Here is a 21,367-nt window from a genome sequence, read left to right on the forward strand (position 1 = left end):
ATTCCTAACTTTTCTTGACTTCTGAAACCAGTTGTGAATACAGATTCTCTTTGTTGGCTAGGGAGATCTTGTGCGAAAACTGAAAGAAGATAAAGCACCCCAGGTCGATGTAGACAAAGCAGTAGCTGAGCTCAAAGCCCGGAAGAGGGTTCTGGAAGCAAAGGTGAGTCTCAGGAGCCTCAAAAAGGAATGTAAGTAGGTATAGGATTGTTTATCTTTATTTAGTCTCTTTGGGCAGGAGAGACCTAGAAAAGTTTCTGAACAAGTAACATTTGCTTTATCTCTATTTATCCAGTATGCCTTCCTCTCCTCTCCCTCTACTTGGCAGACTCCTTCTTCATCCTTTCAACGTGTAATTCAAAATTTCTCTACAAAGCCTTCCTCAACCCTGACCTACCCCCTCTCCCCCCAGACTCAAATCCTAGACTGGTTATGTTTCATGAATTTCCCTGGAAGGCATTGTGTTCTTTATGAATTCTCCTATACCTGCAAATAATGGTTATGCTGCTTTAAATTATTTTCTTTTAAGGAAAAGTTCTAGTCACCTGATACCTGCTTCCAAACTTTTCAAATTATAAACGTCCCATCAACAAACTGAAATCGTTTGGAGTTTTTTCTTTTTTTGGCTGCACTGCACGGCTTGTGGGATCTTAGTTCCCCAACCAGGGATTGAACCCAGCCCTGGCAGTGAAAGCGCCGAGTCCTAACCACTGGACCGCCAGGGAATTTCCTGTTTGGAGTTTTAAGTCGCTATTTTGCTACAGGGATCCACTAAAAATTCAGATATTGCTTATCAGTATCTGCATCTAAGTAAGCTTAGTCTTGTAATCTTGGAAATGATCGTATACTTTCCTAAATAATTAAGTAAAAGTATCTTTTCTGTAACTCAAAGGGGAAAAAAACCCTAAGGTTTCTTTTGTTTTAAGGGTATCAAAATCTTGTCTGATAAATTTATAGTGAATTCTGCTGAGGAATAAAGTAAATTCACATGTATAAATTGAAATTCCCACTCACTCATTCAATCACATATTTTCTCTTTAAAAATCCCTTACAGGAGCTAGCGTTACAGCCCAAAGATGATGTTGTAGACAGAGCGAAAATGGAAGATACCCTGAAGAGGAGGTTTTTCTACGATCAAGCTTTTGCTATTTATGGAGGTAGGGGATTAATGAGAGAAAGAAAAACTGTGTTGTTAGTGGCTTTAATATTGTTCTTAAATCAAAACCACAGCTTGCTTGATATCTAATAGTTTCAGGTCACACAAAGCAGGGGATAGATATCTTGCTTTCATTTGTTTAGAGTCATTCATTTGGCATGATATCAGTTCTTATTTCCCTCAACCCTATTTATTTTTGGAGATAGCGTTTTTCCATTAAGACTTAGGGAATTTGGAGAGGCCCAGATATTAAGTGTTTGATGTGTCCATGTACATATCAGACCCTTCTTAAAATGCCAGTGAAGACCAGAGAGCAGTAGAGGGCCATTCTAGCACTGGCTGACTGTACTGTGCCGCTCCCCACAAGGGCAGTGGTAAACCACAGTTTCTAGATTATTCATTATGGCAACTGCCAGGAGAAAACGTTCTTCATGGCTATGCAGATAAATCTCTACATTTTTCTGAACACTATGAATTTATGTAGACAAGTATAATTCACTGATATTTTTCATAGTTAACAGAGATTACTGCAACAATATTAGACTTTCAGTACTTTGCCACTGAAACTTCATTTGAGTTTTAGTCTGAGCAGATCTCTAAATGTCTTACTTCTTGAGGTTTAAATAGTGGCTCAAATACCCAAGAATAAATTAGAGAATTGGGTGCTAAAATTTGAGATCATTGTTATTCAGCTGATGCAGCAAATTATTTTCTGATTTCTATAATCTGCTTCTTCATTTTGTTTCTTACATATGAAGGAACTTCTTTTGTTTTTAGTTTTTTGCTAATCCTACTTGAAATTTCAAATATGGAAATACTGCAGTTAATGGAGTAAGACCATTTTAGTTTTACTTCCGTCAGCTACCTGGAAATAAGGCGCTTCAGTGTTAAGGGATTTGAAGTGTTGACTTGAATACATCTTTAGGGAGTATGTGAAGTCTTACAAGTATCAGTTTCTCCCATCTGCTTGCTTTGATTCGTGCAGAGTGACAAGGTAGAGTACCCGTTTTCCTGTCATATTTTGCAGGTGTTAGTGGTCTCTATGATTTTGGGCCAGTTGGATGTGCTTTGAAAAACAATATTATTCAGACGTGGAGGCAGCACTTTATCCAAGAGGAACAGATTCTGGAGATTGACTGCACCATGCTCACCCCTGAGCCAGTTTTAAAGTAAGGTCTCTACTTCGAGGGTTGACATTCTTGAATATGCATACTTAAGTAACTTTTTGATTCAAAAAAACTACCCATGTTCATTGTGAATATCTAGAAAATAAAGAAAAACAAAGAAAATATATACTCATTGCCCACAGGTAGCCATGTTAAAAATGTTGTATTTATCCTTTCTGTCTTTTTAAGTTCATGTGCGTTTAGTAGCACAGTGCTTTTTTTCACATAATATAGGTGAACATTATGTCATTAAGTATTCTTCTAAAGTATTTTTAATGACGTGCCATAATTTACTTAACTAGTGCATGAGGGTAGGCATTTAAGTTGTTTCTTATGTTTGATTACATTGAACATCCCAATAGATGAGTTTTTATGTATATCCTGATTATTTCCTTAGTATAAATTCATAGAAGCTCTGGGCAAAGGTGTGTATATATTGTAAATCAAATGCTACTATTTGTATTGATGTTTCAATGCAGAAATTTAGATTATTCCTACCAACGTTGTTGAAAGCAGGTCAGGATTTCTCAAATACGAAACTGAAAGAGGAATTCTTACATTTTGTATCTCATCACTTCATTCATTTAATGTTGCCTGTTAAAGAGCTATTTTTCGCTATTTGTATAGTTTAGGCTCTCTCCTAGTTTCAGCCAATTAAAACAAGTTGAATTCTTGATGATGGATCAGGACAGCCTATTCTTTAATTACTTGCCCCACTAATAGCTGTACAGAGATGATGCCAGTGTCCAGCCAGGTTTCGGTGGCAGAAAACTCTTTCCTTAAGGTTCAGTGTCTATACTGAGTTATCACAAAGTCTTGGCTAGTCAAATTCCCTATGGTTTTGGCCTTTGCTTAGATCAGTAATAATAATGGGATAGGCATGGATTTATTGATTCTGCAAAGTAGCACAGACTTTATGACAATTTGTGGAAAAGTGTAATCTAGTTAGTATTTTTTTTCCTAAGGGGAGGAAGAAGTTGGGGAGAGGGTGGGAATAGATTTGAGGAAGAATTTTCTTTGGTGTACATTTTTTTCTACCATGGGATATATCATAATAGATATGGGAGCTTCCACCTTTCAGATATACAGATGTAAACTTTGGATAAATATATAGAAGGGAGATTGTCTTATAAGGTAAAGTTTATGGGTTAATTTGTATGAAAATGACTAATTGGCTTGGCATTTATTAACTTAGGACTTCTGGCCATGTAGACAAATTTGCTGACTTCATGGTGAAAGATGTAAAAAATGGAGAGTGTTTTCGTGCTGACCATCTATTGAAAGGTATGGTTCTTCATCTCAGATAAACTTTCAAGTAGGATTGATCAAAACAAAGGGTTTGGATTAAACTTTTTTCTCAAGTTTTTAAATTTTTTCTTGGGACATAACATATAAAGAGTAAAGTGCACAGATCTTAAGTATACAGAACAAGTCCCTTATTGAAAAAGAAAGTTATATACAGATAATTAGAAGTTCTAAGTCATGGAAAGAATCAAGACAATATCATGACTGTCCCTGTAAAATCAACCATGGGATTCATATAAATTAAGAACATTATCCTTAGTTTCGTTTTTTTACCTGCCCAACATTGAAACTCAAAAGTACATTGTCCTGGGGCTTCCCTGGTGGCGCAGTGGTTGAGAATCTGCCTGCCAATGCAGGGGACACGGGTTCGAGCCCTGGTCTGGGAAGATCCCACATGCCGCGGAACAACTAGGCCCGTGAGCCACAACTACTGAGCCTGCACGTCTGGAGCTTGTGCTCCACAACAAGAGAGGCCGGGACAGTGAGAGGCCCGCACACCGCGATGAAGAGTGGCCCCCGCTCACCGCAACTGGAGAAAGCCCTTGCATAGAAACGAAGACCCAACACAGCCAAACATACATACATACATAAATAAAATTTTAAAAAAAAGTACATTGTCCTTTTTCCCATTGATTGAAATTGACATGTACTAATACTTGTTCTTATATAGCTCATTTACAGAAATTGATGTCTGATAAGAAGTGTTCTGCTGAGAAGAAATCAGAGATGGAAAGTGTCTTGGCCCAGGTGAGTACTTGAGAGATCGCAATAACCCAGGTAGGTGCTGTCTGTCTTTCAGCATTTGATAACTGTTGAATTCCATATTGTGCTGACCTGGTCACAATAGTAAAAAAAGGAGAGTTTACCTTCTGTCCCTCATATCATCTCTTTTTGCATTTTTATTTTCTTCTCTGTCAGCCTTTTGTGGCTAACCTTTATTTCTGTCAAACTAGCAAGTCAATGTAAATAGGCATGAAATTAGTTCTCTCTCCTTGGAAACCAGTTTTCTGGATTTAATAGCAAAAACCAGGACAGTGTCTAATGATGGATAGCGTTCAGTGTGGAGATTTAGGGCAGATATCTATATGAGCACTGTCTCATCAGCCACTTGATCTGCTTCTGGTTGCACTGTCCCTGACTACATGCTTCTTTTTAGAACCTGATGGAACAGACCCCTGCTTTTCCTGTAGACCTTTAGTTTTATAACTTGTATTGAAGTTGACAAGTTTTAGGAAAGGCATTGAGATCGTCTATTCTGACTTCTACCAAGTGCAGAAATACCTTCTATATCAGAAGTAGTTCTTATCCTTTTTTTAGGTCACATACTACATTAAAAATATGATGAAAACTGCACACCTTTACCCCAGGAAGTTGAACATGCCTGTATGTGGATGTTGCTGATTTCTCACCTCATCCATCCTTTTATGCAAAGTACATTTCTCCAGCACCATATTTGATCATGAGGTCCACCAGGGCTCACCTCTTAAACTTCTTTTACTTCCTTGGATAAAAGAAAACAACCACCAGTGCTGTGTTTATATATTTTTTCTTTACATTGGTATATAAATGAGGCTGAATGTAGGACTCTAACTCTGCTTTTCTCTCATGAAAATTACTGGATACTTCTCCACTGTTGCCCTAATTTTTTTAAACATGCTGATTTTCCTCTGTGGTATCTAGCTTTCCAACATTAGCTGAGAAATTTTCTCCTTCCTCATTTAAATTGAAAAACCTCTTAATCTGGCTATTGACTCATCTGCCAATTTATTTTGAACCTTGTGAAGTATATTTTATCCCTTGCTTGAAGCTCATTGCTTTAGTGTTGTTACTCATGGTTTAGAAAATCAATTCTTGTTCTTTGATACTGTTATGGCCACACCCTCATTTCTCATTTCCTTCCTTTTCCAAAGGTATGACCTTTATAAGAAAGAAGAAATAAAAAGCACCTCAAATTACCCTTAAATTATTCTGTTTCCCGTTCAGAATTTTAGACTTATTAACGTTTTGTGTGCACATGTCTTTGAGTGTCTTTGATCTTAACAGTTTTGTTCATTTCCAAATAAATTGTCAGAGACAGGAAGTAATTAGTTGTTTTGTTAAGTCATAATTTATAGTTTGAGCACTTTCTGTTTCATCTCAGATACATGTTCCAGGAGAACAGTTTGGGTTTTGATTTGCCATATTGTATCATTTGTTGACCCTTGAACAACGTGGGTTTGAACTGTTTAGGTCCACTTACACTCTGCTATTTTTCAGTAGCAAATACTACAGTACTACACGGTTTGTGGTTGGTTGAATCTGCAGATGCAGGGGAACTGCAGTTATAGAGGCTCAGCTATAAGTTTTATGTGTTGTTCAAGGGTCAGTTGTATATAGCTGTCAATTTAATCTTTAGTGAAATGTTAGGAACCCATGGAAATGGCCTGATACTCAGAAATGGCCTCAGTGGATTCCCTGGCCAGAGGTGCATCTGTTGCTTCAGCACATAATGGCATTTTCTGGACCTGTTAGTGCCTGTGACTCCTTGTTAGCTTTATGAAGCATGATAGTTTATCTAAAAGGCATTGAGGGGGCTTCCCTGGTGGCACAGTGGTTAAGAATCCGCCTGCCAATGCAGGGGACGTGGGTTCGAGCCCTGTTCTGGGACAATCCCATATGCCGTGGAGCAACTACTGAGCCTGCGCTCTAGAGCTCGCGAGCCACAACTACTGAAGCCCATGCGCCTAGAGCCCGTGCTCCTCAACAAGAGAAGCCATCTCAATGAGAAGCCCGCCCACTGCAACGAAGAGTAGCCCACGCTCGCTGCAACTAGAGAAAGCTGCGTGCAGCAACAAAGACCCAATGCAGCAAAAAATAAATAATAAACTTAAAAAAAAATTAAAAAAACATAAAAGGCATTGACGGACTTCCCTAGTGGCACAGTGGTTAAGAATCCACCTGCCAGTGCAGGGGACATGGGTTCAAGCCCTGGTCCAGTAAGATCCCACATGCTGCGGAGCAACTAAGCCCCGTGTGCCACAGCTACTGATCCTGCGCTCTAGAGCCCGCGAGCCACAACTACTGAAGCCTGTGCGCCACAACTACTGAAGCCCACGTGCCTAGAGCCTATGCTCTGCAACAAGAGAAGCCACGGCAATGAGAAGCCCGCGCACCACAACAAAGAGTAGCTCCCCGCTCGCCGCAACTAGAGAAAGCCTTTGAGCAACAATGAAGGCCCAATGCAACCAAAAATAAATAGATAAATAAAAAATTTTAAAAAAATAAATAAAAGGCATTGATTCACCCTCTGTGGTTAAGAAGTGAGGTAGAATCTGTTCTCCCCATTTTACAGATAAGCAAACTGAGGCTCAGAGAGATTAGGTTGGAACTTGATCCTGAATCACACAACCCATAAGTGGTAGAGTTGGGTGATTTACCCTGGTTTTTCTGACCCCACGTGCCATCACTCATTAGTTGATTTATCTAATTATTTTATTTCTATTAGAAGTTTTTTTTTTAAGTTTTAAATATTCTTTACTATTAGATGGTTTGTCATAGTCATTTGAAGGTTTTGAATTGGAGCTCATATATCATTTTAGAGGGTTTGGCATTGATATCAATGTATAGGATGTGCAGTGCCCTGGAAAATGCAGAAGTGAATAAGACACAGCTTCTACCTTCAAGGAACTTAATATCTGGTGGGAAAGGAAAGTTACATGCACATTTAATTAATAGACAGGGAAGTGCACCTGGCTCTTAAGTGTACAGAGTAGTAAAATTCAACTGTGAAAACTTATTTATGTGATTCAGATTCTTGCCAACCAGTAACTACTATAATTGAACAAGAGGTATTTTACCTTATCTTTCATTGTACCGTTGTATCTTTCAATGGTATGTGTGTGAATTTTAGCTCGGTCCCAGAAAGATACTCCATTTCTCTGTTGGTAAATGGAAAGAGTATAAACTGTTTATGGGTTTAATGTAAATATCTTGAAGGTTAGGTTAATTCTGATGGTTTTATTTTGGGTGAATTTTAATGATGGATGGGGTTTTATATATAATACTTTATCGTATGCCTTGTTTTTTCTGTCTTTTACACTAATCATTTTCTTGATGTATTCTTTAGCTCGATAACTATGGACAGCAAGAACTGGGGGATCTTTTTGTGAACTATAATGTAAAATCCCCCACTACTGGAAATGATCTTTCCCCTCCAGTGCCTTTTAACTTAATGTTCAAGACCTTCATTGGGCCTGGAGGAAACATGCCTGGGTATGTATCACTTATTGTTTATGTAATGAAGTTATTAAAATTACTTGTAATAAAAGGTAAATATCAATATCAGCCATGAAGGAAGATGTTTGAAAAGTGATTTGTAGAAAGTATAGACAAATATATTAAGGAGAAATAATGACAGATGTATTCTTAAATTTTATTTCTTCTAATTCTTTCTGAAAATAGTTTTTATTTTTTAGTATATATGATGATTTTTTTTTGGTCACAAAATAAACACAGAAGTCTGTGATCATCACATCTTGTATTTATAGCTGCATAGGGCAGGGGAGAGGGTTGAAGAACGATTTTGAAAGACATTGAACTTACTGTCGAAGGAGACTTTGGAAACCATTTGTTGTAGATCAGCACTGCCCAACGGAACTTTCTGCAGTGGTGGAGATATTCTATAATCTGCTGTCCAGTATGGTAGCCACTAGCCACATGGGGCTCTTGTGTACTTGAAATGGGGCTAGTGCTTCTGAGGAACTGAATTTCTAAATTTATTTAATTTTAAGAATTTAAATAGACATGTGACTAGTGACCTACCATGTTGGACAGGATACGTTTAGTTTGTTGATTCAAGCTAAAGTGTGGTTTTCACAGAGAGTAAAGAAAACCTGAGCAGTTTACAATATGATTCAGAAGAAGAATCTGTATGTCCAGATTCCTTGTCCATTGTTAACAAACTTAGTCAAAGTATTCCATCTCATAGCTTCAGATGTTTTTCTCATGGTCTCATTTTAGGGGAAGAGGATGGGTTTTGCTAGATGAAGCTAGATAGATCATATTTCCTGGGGTAGAAACTAAAGAATAATAAAAATTAATTGTGACAGAATGTATTATTGGAATTATTTTAATAAGACAGTGGGTTGATTTAGGATATTTTGTGGAAGGAGGCCAAGGGTGAACCTTTCATTTTGGCAATACATACAGAGAGTCATAAAATGGGCCATGCCCTCTGACCTGCCTTCCCACTCCTGTAAATTTATCTAACGAAATAACTCAAAGGAAAGGAAGCTATACTTATCAAGAGTGTATAAATGAAAAGTAGAAATAACCTATTTATCCCATAATTTCAGGACGGTTAAATAAATTATAGTAAAGTAGGTTATTTTAGTAGAATACTCTGCAACTGTTAAATATGAGAAAATTTTACAATTTTTTTAGAAAATACAAAAGTATAAAGTATAATTTAGTGCACTCTACTTAATAAATATACATATTAACTGTAACTATACTTATATTTGGATAAAAACCACAAAATGAAAAGAGTTGTTGAAGAGAAGAGTGAGACGAGAGTAAAATTTTAATTTTTCTTTACTTTAAAGTTGTTTTCATAAAACGTTTCTTTTGAAGTAGGCTGTTGGGAGCGCTTTCTTATGTGATGTTTTGCCCAGAATATTGTCTCTGAAATTGAGAAGAAAACAATGGCTCTCAGGGTGTATTTGAGTGACTGTAACTTTTTGAAATGTGGAGAAATACAGAAGAGGCCTCTGGCTGAAGATATAAAGCACCACAAAGAGTCGATCATTCTGGACTTCTCTGTTTCTTTGTGTCTCTGGGTACAAAGAAGAAAATGATATGAAAAACCCTGAAAATTGCTTGCCATGGTGTGATGATTGTGATGAGTGAGCTCTAATGTTAAATGTCAGCCCATACCGGCTTCTTTTTAGCTCCACGGTTATGCTTTAATATGTAGGTTAACAGCAGAGGTATACTTACTTTATTTTCAAAAGGATCTAAAATTGTCATCTGCCTCCAAAGTAAATGATTAGTCATGAGAATATCAGAGGTTTTAGAGATATTGTAAGAGAGGTCATGTGTGATTCACTGGAGTGATGAAATTAAATGACATATCTAACAGTGGTATTGCCCTGCCAGCCACCTGATACCTTCTCTATTACCTGTTTGAGAATGTTTGCTACTGAGGAAAATTTCTATTTCGAAAACTTCTTTTTATTTTTAGGGCCCATACAGCTTTGTGTGAAGATAGTATATTTAGGACTTTTAGGATTTGTATCTAGAATTTCAGATTTATTGGAACACATAATTTCCTCCTTTATAACAGATTGATTTGTTTAAATTTCCAGATACTTGAGACCAGAAACTGCACAGGGGATTTTCCTGAATTTCAAACGACTTTTGGAATTCAACCAAGGAAAGTTGCCTTTTGCTGCGGCCCAGATTGGAAATTCTTTCAGAAATGAGATCTCCCCTCGATCTGGACTGATCCGAGTCAGGTACTGCCCATGTTATTCTTCTGGTGAAATTAGTAAATGATTTTGGCATTGAAGTGGAAACAAAAGCTTGCTGTTTCAACAACCTTTTTCCTTCTTACGTGATTATATACTTGTTGTTTGTTTGTTAGCTCCAAATGTAATCTCTGGGATGATGGACAGTTTTGAGTGACTGAAGTGGACTTGAAGGGAAAGGAAGGAGGGTGAAGAATAGCTGAAGTTTCACATCTGATCCAAAATGATCTTTTCTCCTTGTTCATCTTACGTTTTGAGGATGGCAAGATCTTGATTGTCTACACCGAGGCATTTTCTGGCGGTGGTGGTATAGATGAATGTAGGGTGAGGTGGGGAGGAAGTGATGGTTAGGGCAGGAGGGCCATTCTAGGTGTCCAGGGCAGATGGCGTTGCTGGTATTGGGGTGAGGGTGTTTCAGCAGCCAGATGGCGTTCCTCCAGATATTTGGGGCACCTTTATGACAGTGTCCAGGTAGCAAGCTTACCGCTATCTATGCTAGTTCAGATGCTCTCTTGTCTCTATTGTAATAACCTCCCTTCATCAGGTGTATCCAGAGTGTGCGGGAAGGCATCCTGGCACTTCTGAGTTACGTTTTTCTTTAGAAACTTATTATGACTTAGATATTTATGACTTAAGTTTTTTGAGATTTCTATACATTTTCTTACTGATATCATCTCTTAAGGTAGTAAATTCAATATAAAAATGGGATACATAGGTAAACTTAACTTTCTTAGACTCCAAAAGTATTTTCCACAGCCCCAGTGACCTTCATGGGGAAGGAGCTTGCACAGCCTAGAGAAATGGAGTGGGGAGGACCCTCCTGGACCTTGCTGCAGAGAGAAGAGATAGTCCTAAACTTTAACTAGGTGTTGTAACAATGAAAAACTTGTCAGACTTAAATCTGTTTTATTTCTCAGTGTCTGGGCTTCTTCGTATCTCTTCTCGTCTTGCTTCTGGGCTTCCCCTCTGTCCCAGTAGTGTCTGCACGCATGCTTTCAGAATACTGAGGAAGCTGTGTGAGACTGAGCTTGTCTAAAGCCACTGTTTTGGAGACGATTTACATCAAGTAGAGTAGCTGTTGGATGATTATAAAGGACCGTGAAGTAAGGCAAAACCTGGGGCCTGTGGAATAAGAAGTGGTAAATAGGAAACCCAGCTCAGAACAGAGGAGCAATCCCAGGAGTTAACTGGGGAAAGTCTCTTGGGGCTTCTTGACATTTTATTCCTTGGTCACTTTCAGTTCAAAATATTCCATCTGGATTTTGGTTGGTTTTGTCATGTGCTTCTGCAAGATCCTGGCTGGAAATCCACTCATCCTTCCACGAGTCAGTATCCCCATGGCCTTTGTTTCATGGTAGGGCTAGGACTTGTTTGTTTAGTGTTTCTTCTTGACATAGAGTTATCAGGTGATACGTCTTTGTATAGCTATGATTCCTTTGATTTAGGTTGGGAGCATTGGATTGTTCATATGAAATTTTTTTTAATTAAATTTTATTTTGATTGGCTGGCTCTGTCTTCTAGTCCTGTGTCTATTTTATATCTCCAGGGTTCCAGGTAGACTCTCTGAACTCAAAGACAACAGACAGCTGATACAATCAGTATTAGTGTTGATTTCTATCTCCTGTCTTTGAGCTGCGATTACTTCCAGAACAGATGGAAAGACTGGCAGCAGATGATTTGGGGATTCTGGACAAGGTCCTTATTTTAGATGTTCTGTTGCTGTCATCCCACTTGGAAGCTGTGTGAGGACAGACATCATGCTTCTCTCTCTCATATTTCTATGCTCACAGAATGTTTGATAGCTGTTGAAAGACAAGACATAGGTGCTGTTGGACCAAATAAGGGATACCATTAAAAACTAAAATTGAAAAAACAAAATCAAAGCTCTTTTGCAATGCATTTCATGTATTTTTAGGAGCCATTTAAGCAATTTTTCATTACTTCTTAAACATCTGAGATAATCATGAAAGTGCACTAGTAAATTGTGTGTGTGTTTTAAAGAAGAGAGACTTGATTTTGACTCCTAAAATTAACTTAAAACTCTTTTCCACCCAATAGCTACTAAATTACCATTCAGGGAAATCTCTTTGGGAAACCATTACTGTGTGCCTACTTATTTCATCATTATGCAGTTAGCTTGATGTTAGCTTTTTCAATTCATGCCTTATGTCCTCTGCCTTGAATAACACTTTATTTGAGAAGCTGCTACTCTCAAGGCACCAGCTGTATGGTGCCATTAGCAGTCATTTACTTGTTCAGAGCAAGAAAAAGGAAGAAATCACACTGTTATAAAAGCTAAAGGATAATTTCAATTCACTTTTAATTTCCCATTCTGTGAAAAGTAAATAATCAGGACTTCATTTCGTGTACGTCTATAAAGACTTGCTAATGCTTTAAGGAAAATCATTTTATTTGGAAGCCATTATTCAGTATCCCATTTTTTGTGTGTGTCTGATGTTCGCTCAGGTTTTCCTAACTTTAAAAAACTGTATCAATCTGTTCTCTAAAACAGTTTTCCATATCATTCTATATCATTGTAGAATGAAGTTGAAAATAATGGCTTTTGTTTATTGTCTTTTATAGTGAAGTGTGCAGCTTTTATCCCTTATATTTTGGCTTTCAGAGAATTCACAATGGCAGAAATTGAGCACTTTGTAGATCCCAGTGAGAAAGACCATCCCAAGTTCCAGAATGTGGCAGACCTCCACTTGTATTTGTATTCAGCGAAAGCCCAGGTCAGCGGACAGTCTGCTCGGAAAATGCGCCTAGGAGATGCTGTTGAACAGGTAAGATTCCATAGGTAACTTAATTTAGATTATACCTATTCCAGGTTTTTGGCACTTAGCAAATTCTGTGTACTGGATGACAAAATATTGTATTTTGGCAGGCATTTTATTTTGATACAGTATGTGTTTTTATACAGTATTTATTACACACTATTATAGTGGGAGGAAATTACCTGAACACGCCACTGTGTGGACCATTGGAGCTAACATGAAAAATATGTTTAGCAGAGCACTTGGAAAAAAGTTCTTGGTTTGAACTGTGCCCCGTCAATCTGACCTTTAACAGTGTATATACTACTTTGGGGGAGACATTTTGACTCACAGAAAGCAAGCCCTCTGGATTTTAAACTCTTCTGCATTACCCATAGCAATTGGGGTAAGGCCTTGCCTGTAATAGAATTTCTCTGATCATTTGCTTGGAGAAATAAGTGAGTGAAAACATTCCAACGGTAGCTGCTGCCTAAGAGTGGAATGAATTGCCCTGGGAACAATGAGCTTCCTGTCTGAAAATATTCAAGTAGAGGCTGAGTGATAACTTGTCAGTTGTTTTGCAGAAAAGAGCCCTGCAGGGACTAGGAGACGGGGCTAGACGATTTCTAAGATCCTTCTGTACTAAAAATATAAGATTACATGTACTATGTGGGATTCACAAATTTCAGTGGGTAAGAGTACATTAAAATCCCCTCAACATGTCTTATGACTTTTGCTAATTCAGAAGGAATATATTTACAATTCCTTAGGACCATTATTATGAATGTCATTTTTAGCACTGTAGGTTTAGAAGGTATGAGGTATTAGGCTGAATTTTTGCTGACCCAGTGAGTATGGTAGAAAGATTTTGAATGACGCCATTATTATCTGCTTGTTATCTTGACAGTTAAACCTTTTGAAAATAGCCAAGATCACATTTTGGGTATTTAAGATTGTTCTGAAAGCTGGATAAATTGGCTTACCTTGTGTTTCAAAAATGTTTCAGTAGATGATGAATAACTCAATGGAAAATGGTACCTTGGCCTTCAAAAGCATTAATGTTTGTGTTTTTGTTCGTTCCTCTATGCTTGCTTACGTGATGCTTGCCTATTTATCTACTTAGTTGTTTATTCATTTATTTTTAGGGCGTGATTAACAACTCAGTATTAGGCTATTTCATTGGCCGCATCTACCTCTACCTCATGAAGGTTGGCGTATCTCCAGATAAGCTCCGCTTCCGACAGCACATGGAGAATGAGATGGCCCATTATGCCTGTGACTGTTGGGATGCCGAATCCAAAACATCCTACGTAAGTAGAATGCAATGGTTTTTACCATGTGATTTTCACATTGTTAACCTAGAAGCATGGATATCAGAGTTGCCTTTTGTGTGCTTCATGTCAGAGTGGAACAAAAAGAAAAAAACAGATTTCTTCCTGAGCTAAATGGAAAAAGTAGTTGCCCCCCTGCGCTCTCATAAGTGGGGGTCTACTCTTGTGTCCCAGAAGCCCTTTGTAGACTTGGATGGCTTTTACAGAGAGAGTAAGAGTGAGAGAGAGCGAGAGAAGGCCACTGATGGGGCAGTGCTGGTGTGTCCTTTCCTGGTGTGGGCAGTGTGATTGGTAATATCCCTGAGTGCAGCTAAGATGGGGTGGCCTTCCTCCTGACAAGGACCCCGGCAAACGTTGGACGTGGTGGTGAGGCTGAGTAAAGAAGGTCATAGTGCTCTTAGTTTCGAGAGTTACTTGGTAGATTTGGGGGATAGACTAGTAGATTCTGATCTCTTGTTTAGGAACTACCTTTTCTCAAATTCTGTATATTTAATAATAATTCAGAGAAGACCTCCAGGTTACCTCTTCACTGTTGCTTCCCACCCCCAACCCTCAAACATGAACATTAGTGCTGAAACTTAGGATTGAAAGGCATTTGGATATAGGAGATGCTTCCTGCATTGGTGGCAGTGGGAACAGGGTGGCATCCAAAACAAGGGGGCCAGGAGCCTTCTGGCGTCTCCCTCGTTTGGTGCTAGGGAGGCTTCTCACCCATATGGAGACTTTAGCCCAGGAGTCCGTGGTTCCCACATGTCCTTGGTTGCACTTTTTACTTTTTAAAGTGACTTCCTTTTAATGGATACATTTTTTTTTAATTAAAAATAAAAGTCGGGGCTTCCCTGGTGGTGCAGTGGTTGAGAGTCCGCCTGCCGATGCAGGGGACATGGGTTCGTGCCCTGGTCCAGGAGGATCCCGCATGCCGCGGAGCGGCTGGGCCCGTGAGCCTTGGCCGCTGAGCCTGTGGTCCGGAGCCTGTGCTCCGCAGCGGGAGAGGCCGCAACAGTGAGAGGCCCGTGTACTGAAAAAAAGAAAAATAAATAAATAAATAAATAAAAGTCATTAAAAAAATGATGACCCTTTTTTGTAAAACAGAAAGCAAAAAATAATTCTTAAGTGTGTTATGTAGAAAGGGAAACTTCCTATTGTATGCTCCCCAGAAGTGTTTCGTGTCTCTTTTCTAGATCAGGCATGAACAAATGTTTTCTTTAGTAAATATAGTAAATATTTTAGGCTTTGTGGATCTCTGTTGCCTCTCTTCTTGGTTGGGGGGTTTTGTTTTTTGTTTTCGTTTAACAACCCTTTAAAAATCTAAAAACCATTCTTAGCCTATGAGCCTTGGTTTGTCAACCCCTATTCAAGATAATTTTATATGCTTTACAAACATATGCACATGTGTACATGCATAATGATATGCATATACCTGTAGTGGCTGTTACTGATATTGTTTTTAACATGTTCTCTTTCCTTTGTGGAATTAGGAAAGAATCTGTTAGGTTTTTCTTGTTACTTTACTTTCTTCACAAGCTTACTTGACATATGCTAAAATGATAGTGGTAATTATTTTTGGATTGTAGGTGATCATTAACTTCAAAATGTATTACATTTTCTGGAATTTCTTTTCATTTTCAAATTAAGCCAATAAACTATTTTCTGTTTTGTATAAGAAGATTTCAAGCTAAACTGGACACAAAGTCTTTTTTTTAATAGATTTATTTTTTATTTTATTTATTTATTTGTTTATTTATTTATTTATTGGCTGCGTTGGGTCTTCGTTGCTGTGCGCGGGCTTTTCTCTAGTTGCGGCGAGCGGGGGCTACTCTTCATTGCAGTGCGCAGGCTTCTCATTGCGGTGGCTTCTCTTGTTGCGGAGCAGAGGCTCTACGTGCGCAGGCTTCAGTAGTTTTGGCATGTGGGCTCAGTAGTTGTGGCTCACAGGCTCTAGAGTTCAGACACAGTAGTTGTGGCACACGGGCTTAGTTGCTCCGTGGTGTGTGGGATCTTCCCAGACCAGGGCTCAAACCCGTGTCCCCTGTGTTGGCAGGCAGATTCTTAACCACTGTGCCACCAGGGAAGTCCTGAACACAAATTCTTGCTATCTCAATTTAGATTCTGAATCTACGTTTCATTTGTTTGTTCATTTAATATTTGGAACTGTTAAGGGCTGTATACCGTTCTAAGTGTATTATTATCTTATGTAATCCTCACAGTGATTCTGTACATTGGTCCTATTTCTGAGGAAACTGAAGTGCTGAGAGGTTAGGTAATTTGCCTGAGTCTCACAGCTAGTGAGTGAGTGGTGGAGCTGGGATGTGAGCCAGGGCTATCTGACTCCAGGCCCCTGCTCTTAACCATTGTGCTACACTGCTTTCATAAACCCTACTGCATTCCTGCTCGTCCTTTCCTGAGTGTCACTGTGAACTGTGGCCAAACCCTCAAGGATGAGAGATCAGAAAATGTGAGCCTAATAAGTCCTGAGGATGTACAGCATGGTAACTATAGTTAATAGTACTGTATTATATATTTGAAATTTGCTTAGAGAGTAGGTCTTAAAAGTTCTCATCAAAAGAAAAAAAAAATTGTAACTGTGTGTGGTGACGGATGTTACCTAGACTTACTGTGGTGATCATTTTGCAGTATATACAAATATCGAATCATTATGCTGTACACCTGGAACTAATACAATCTTATATGTTAATTATACCTGAATCTAAAAGAATTAAGAAAAAAATTTAAAAACAGAAATGTGGGCCTAGCTTTGAGATTAGGCTACAGTGTTTTGTGTAAGGTCATTGGAAAACTGGACTAAAACAAAACCGGAAGCTCCGAAGTAACGGACTTCGAAGGAGAGGGGAGAACTCCTTTAAAGCCTTTACTATTTTCTTTTTGTGTGCTTCATATTTTATTTTTTTAATAAAAAAGTTACTGATATAGCTAACGTTCCACCCTTTTCCTCTCTCTGCTCAGAGGTAACCACGATCCCAAAGTTGTTGTCTACCATTCTTAGGCGTGTTTTTGTAGTGTCACCTTTCAGTACATAAATATGTTCATTGACATCTTTAGTAAATGATAATGAGCACGTTTATATGTTTAAGGGCATAGATATACTAGTTGACATCTTTAGTGACTGTCAAATGATCCAGTTACATGTTTTTAAGCTTATTTCTTTAATTCCTGTTTTTTTGTTGTTGTTAAGTGTTGGGGTTTCTGAGCTTATATGAGTTTTATATTTGCCTCTTTATTTGAAATACCCCATGTGGTAGCTTGTGCTTGGAAAACTTAGTAGTTGTGATGGTTGAATTTTCCCAAACTCTTTTGATTAAAGGCAAAAGTAAGTATTCATGAGAAGGACTAACTAGATATCTACTTGACTAAGCTTTTTACCTCTTTTGTTCTTATTCAAATAACAGGTTCTTAAGAATTTTTGAAAACACTTTGCTTTTGAAAAGTAACTTAGGCGTTAACAAGAAGTGGAACCTGCCACCCCTGTGGTAGTAATGCTGTTATTAAGTTTTATTCTGTGACCGAAACAGTACCTGTTCTTCACTGAGTTTTCTTTTGTTGGGTAGGAAACTGAATTGGGCACAAATGCCCACATTTGTGGCCGGCTTAGCTGTGTGTTTACTACAGCTATCTGATGCCAAGTTTTGAGGGCAGTAGACACTTCATACAGAGGGAATACCGTCATCCCTTGGTGTCTGCTGAGGCTTGGTTCCACAATCCCCACGGACACCAAAATCCTGGATGCTCAAGTCTCTTATATAAAATGGCTTAGTATCTGCATAGACCCTATGCACATCCTCCCGTATACTTTAAATCATCTTTAGATTACTTATAATACCGAACACAATGTAAATGCTATACCAGTAGTTGCCAGATTCGCAGCAAATTTAGGTTTTGCGTTTTGGAACTTCCCGGAATTTTTTTTTCTGAGTATGTTTCATTCACAGTTGGTTGAATTCGCAGATGCGGAGCCCACAGATACAGAGGGCTGGCTGTATTATTGGGTGTTAACACTTAAATACACCCTTCAGAATCTACTTAACAGTTTTTTCAAAGCTTTTTAGAGGCAGAAAGTCAATAAAATAATGAAATAGCAACATAGAAAAAGTTCCTTTTTCCTCTTTGAGCATCTGTCCTCTGTCCATTCTATTTACCCTTCAAGGCTGATGGGATGCGTTAGCACTCTATTCATTTCCTCCTTCTTGTGATGCATCGTAATCTATTAATATTTTTCTTTTTCTTTCCTTTTTTTTTTTAATGAAAAATTTTGCGGGGGGGCCACGCAGCGCGGCTTGAGGGATCTCAGTTCCCCAACCAGGGATTGAACCCGGGCCCAGCAGTGAAAGCCCAGAATCCTAACCACTAGGCCACCAGAGAACTACCTTTCTTTCCTTTTTTTTTTTTGTTTTTTAATTAATTTATTTATTTTTGGCTGTGTTGGGTCTTCGTTTCTGTGCGAGGGCTTTCTCTAATTGCGGTGAGCGGGGGCCACTCTGCATCGCGGTGCGCGGGCCTCTTACTATCTCGGCCTCTCTTGTTGTGGAGCACAGGCTCCAGACGCGCAGGCTCAGTAGTTGTGGCTCACGGGCCCAGTTGCTCTGCGGCATGTGGAATCTTCCCAGACCAGGGCTCGAACCCGTGTCTCCTGCATTGGCAGGCAGATTCTCAACCACTGCGCCACCAGGGAAGCCCCTCTTTCCTTTTTAATGGTTCAGAAAAATGCATACACACTATATTGTTTTCTTTGTAATTTCTCATAAGAGTCTTCTGGCGAAGAGTTATGAACCTGAGTGATGTAGGTGCGGGGCATGCTGTGATATAACAAACTCCCGACGGATTTCCCCGCACACGTGTTGTCCTTCGTAACTTTGTCACCTATGTTCAGACTTACCATCACCACAGCATCATAATAGCATGTTCTTATTTCTGCTGCTCTTTTATTGTAATGTCATGATTTCTGTTGTAATATCTCCTCTTCTCACGTTGCTAATCCCCTTGGTGAATCCTTGCCTTCCCACCTGCTGCTGTTGACCTTATTTTTGTCACCTGTGTTGGTCTCTGAACCCTAAAGGGATTTTCAGGTGGCTAATGGGGTCACTAACCCATGAACTGTTGTTATCTCTGGTAAAGACTGGTGAAGTACTTCCTCCTCTTAACTATCTTCCATGCTTTTAAAAGATCACGAAAGTTTTTCTTCCTGTTTTCCTTCTCCACAAACTTTTTTTTGAGGTGAGCACCAGGTTTAGATTTGTGGGTGCATATGTTCTGTGTGGACTCACAAAAAGGATCTTGGTTGACCCCTCAACCCTTCGTGTGTGTGGCGCTAGGAAGTCTCTGGGAATGTGCTGTTTGTGCGCTCTGTGGAATTCAGGAGGTCGAATTCTGGCCAGGGATGTGATTTACTTGCCTGGTGTAGGGCTCTTCCGAAACAGCCATGCCCTCCTCTTCAGCAGTTCTTAAAAGTGCACAGAGAAGAATGACTTTGCAGGTTTTACTTCTTTGATTTGAGCCAGGGTTTTAACAACATAAATGTATGAGTGTGAGGGGGGAAGAACCATTACAGTGGTCCCTCGGTATCTGTCGGGGATCGTTATCCAGGAACCCCCCTGCAAGTTTGCCAAAATCCATGGATGCTAAAGCCCCGTATGTAACACAGTGTTGCCCTAGCGGTTTTTGCCAGATTCATTTTGAATCCTGGTCACAAATTTGAAACAGATCTGCCAGTTTTGTCTTGATTCACGTTTTATTTCCATAACTAAATCCTAGAAAATATTAGTTTACCCCACATTCACAATATGGCAAAATATTTCTGTCCAGAAAATGAAAAGACTACTTTGTGTACATGTGTGAATTATATTTTGTAAGGGTGTTACTACCGATGTATAAAACTATTCCCATTTCAAACGTTTATAAAAGTTGAGTGAAGATTCTGTAATTGAATTATTCTTGAGTATGTGAAAGAGTTACCTATAATCCGCATGCATTTGTGAATGAACCTTGTGTGACTTACAAATGTTTTTCTCTATTATGTCTTCTTAGGGCTGGATTGAGATTGTCGGATGTGCTGACCGTTCCTGTTATGACCTTTCTTGTCATGCGAGAGCCACCAAAGTCCCACTCGTAGCTGAGAAGCCTCTGAAAGAGCCCATATCCTTTCTGGTCACTTCAGCAGCTCAGGACTACAGTGTAAACATCTTGGAAATGGATAAGTCCAAGTCTATACCTTGTTCTGTGGATAAACTGAGATGTTTGTGCACTATTTAAACCTATTATTTTACCCATCTCATTGCTCCTTTCCTATTCTCTTTACTTGTAATCTGACATGTGCCCGCTCAGTGTCTGGTCCTTGAAAGAAAAATGCTCTGTATGTCTTTCAGGATGTTGACCAGTTTTTCTCAGCCATTTCCCACACCTTCATCTACATACATGCTCTTTAATTAAAGGGTGCCTGGTGAATACTTTCTCTATTAAAAGATGAGTGCCTTTTATGGTAGATGAAATAATTTAGTTCACTTGATCTGTAGATCGTCAAAGGAGAAATTTTCTTCTTTTACAAGCCAGTGAGATTGTGAGCTGATCTAAGGGCTAGGCCAGTGACAGGAAATAGATCCTGTCATGTTGAGATATTTGAGAAATGAATGAATTGTTTTCAGAGGTTATTAGGCTATGTATTGGGTTATACTGCTGATTAGATAATATCCCTTTATCTCACTGTAACTTTGAAAAAGTCTTTCTTGATGATGTTTACTTATTTTGACTGAGGTTTATCTGAATGATTCTGTGGGTGGTTGTTTCATCTTGCACTGGAAATCAGCATATAGAGGATCTCGGACACCAATAGGGAACTGATAGCTGTTTTAAGTCGATGATGGCTTGTCCTCAAGATCATTTCCCGAAATACGAAGGCAGTTCTGTAGTTTTGTATTCCTTGACTACTTCATACAAAACAGTCAATGTTGTTCAGTTTGAACCTAACAAGGGAGCAATTGGCAAGGCATATAAGAAGGACGCAAAGCTGGTGATGGAGTACCTTGCCGTTTGTGATGAGTGTTACATTACAGAAATGGAGAAACTACTGAATGAAAAAGGGTAAGATTTAAGATGTGTACTTTTACATGGGCTCCAGTCAGCTATGTCTTCTCTGCCA

General features: G+C 38.9%; 1 protein-coding gene across 1 annotated transcript in view; it reads left to right on the forward strand.

Annotated features, from left to right (window-relative positions):
* GARS1 (glycyl-tRNA synthetase 1) overlaps positions 1 to 21,367 on the forward strand; it is a 40,581-nt gene that overhangs the window by 6,921 nt on the left and 12,293 nt on the right. The window contains exons 2-12 of the mRNA XM_067746632.1: positions 62 to 163; positions 1,055 to 1,157; positions 2,184 to 2,325; positions 3,518 to 3,606; positions 4,298 to 4,374; positions 7,733 to 7,878; positions 9,972 to 10,121; positions 12,757 to 12,919; positions 14,035 to 14,199; positions 20,260 to 20,372; positions 21,169 to 21,309. Coding sequence (XP_067602733.1) covers positions 62 to 163; positions 1,055 to 1,157; positions 2,184 to 2,325; positions 3,518 to 3,606; positions 4,298 to 4,374; positions 7,733 to 7,878; positions 9,972 to 10,121; positions 12,757 to 12,919; positions 14,035 to 14,199; positions 20,260 to 20,372; positions 21,169 to 21,309 — 1,391 coding nt within the window. The remainder of the gene's footprint in view (positions 1 to 61; positions 164 to 1,054; positions 1,158 to 2,183; positions 2,326 to 3,517; positions 3,607 to 4,297; positions 4,375 to 7,732; positions 7,879 to 9,971; positions 10,122 to 12,756; positions 12,920 to 14,034; positions 14,200 to 20,259; positions 20,373 to 21,168; positions 21,310 to 21,367) is intronic.

This window comes from Pseudorca crassidens, chromosome 8 (genome assembly GCF_039906515.1).
Source record: "Pseudorca crassidens isolate mPseCra1 chromosome 8, mPseCra1.hap1, whole genome shotgun sequence".
Classification (NCBI taxonomy): domain Eukaryota; kingdom Metazoa; phylum Chordata; class Mammalia; order Artiodactyla; family Delphinidae; genus Pseudorca; species Pseudorca crassidens.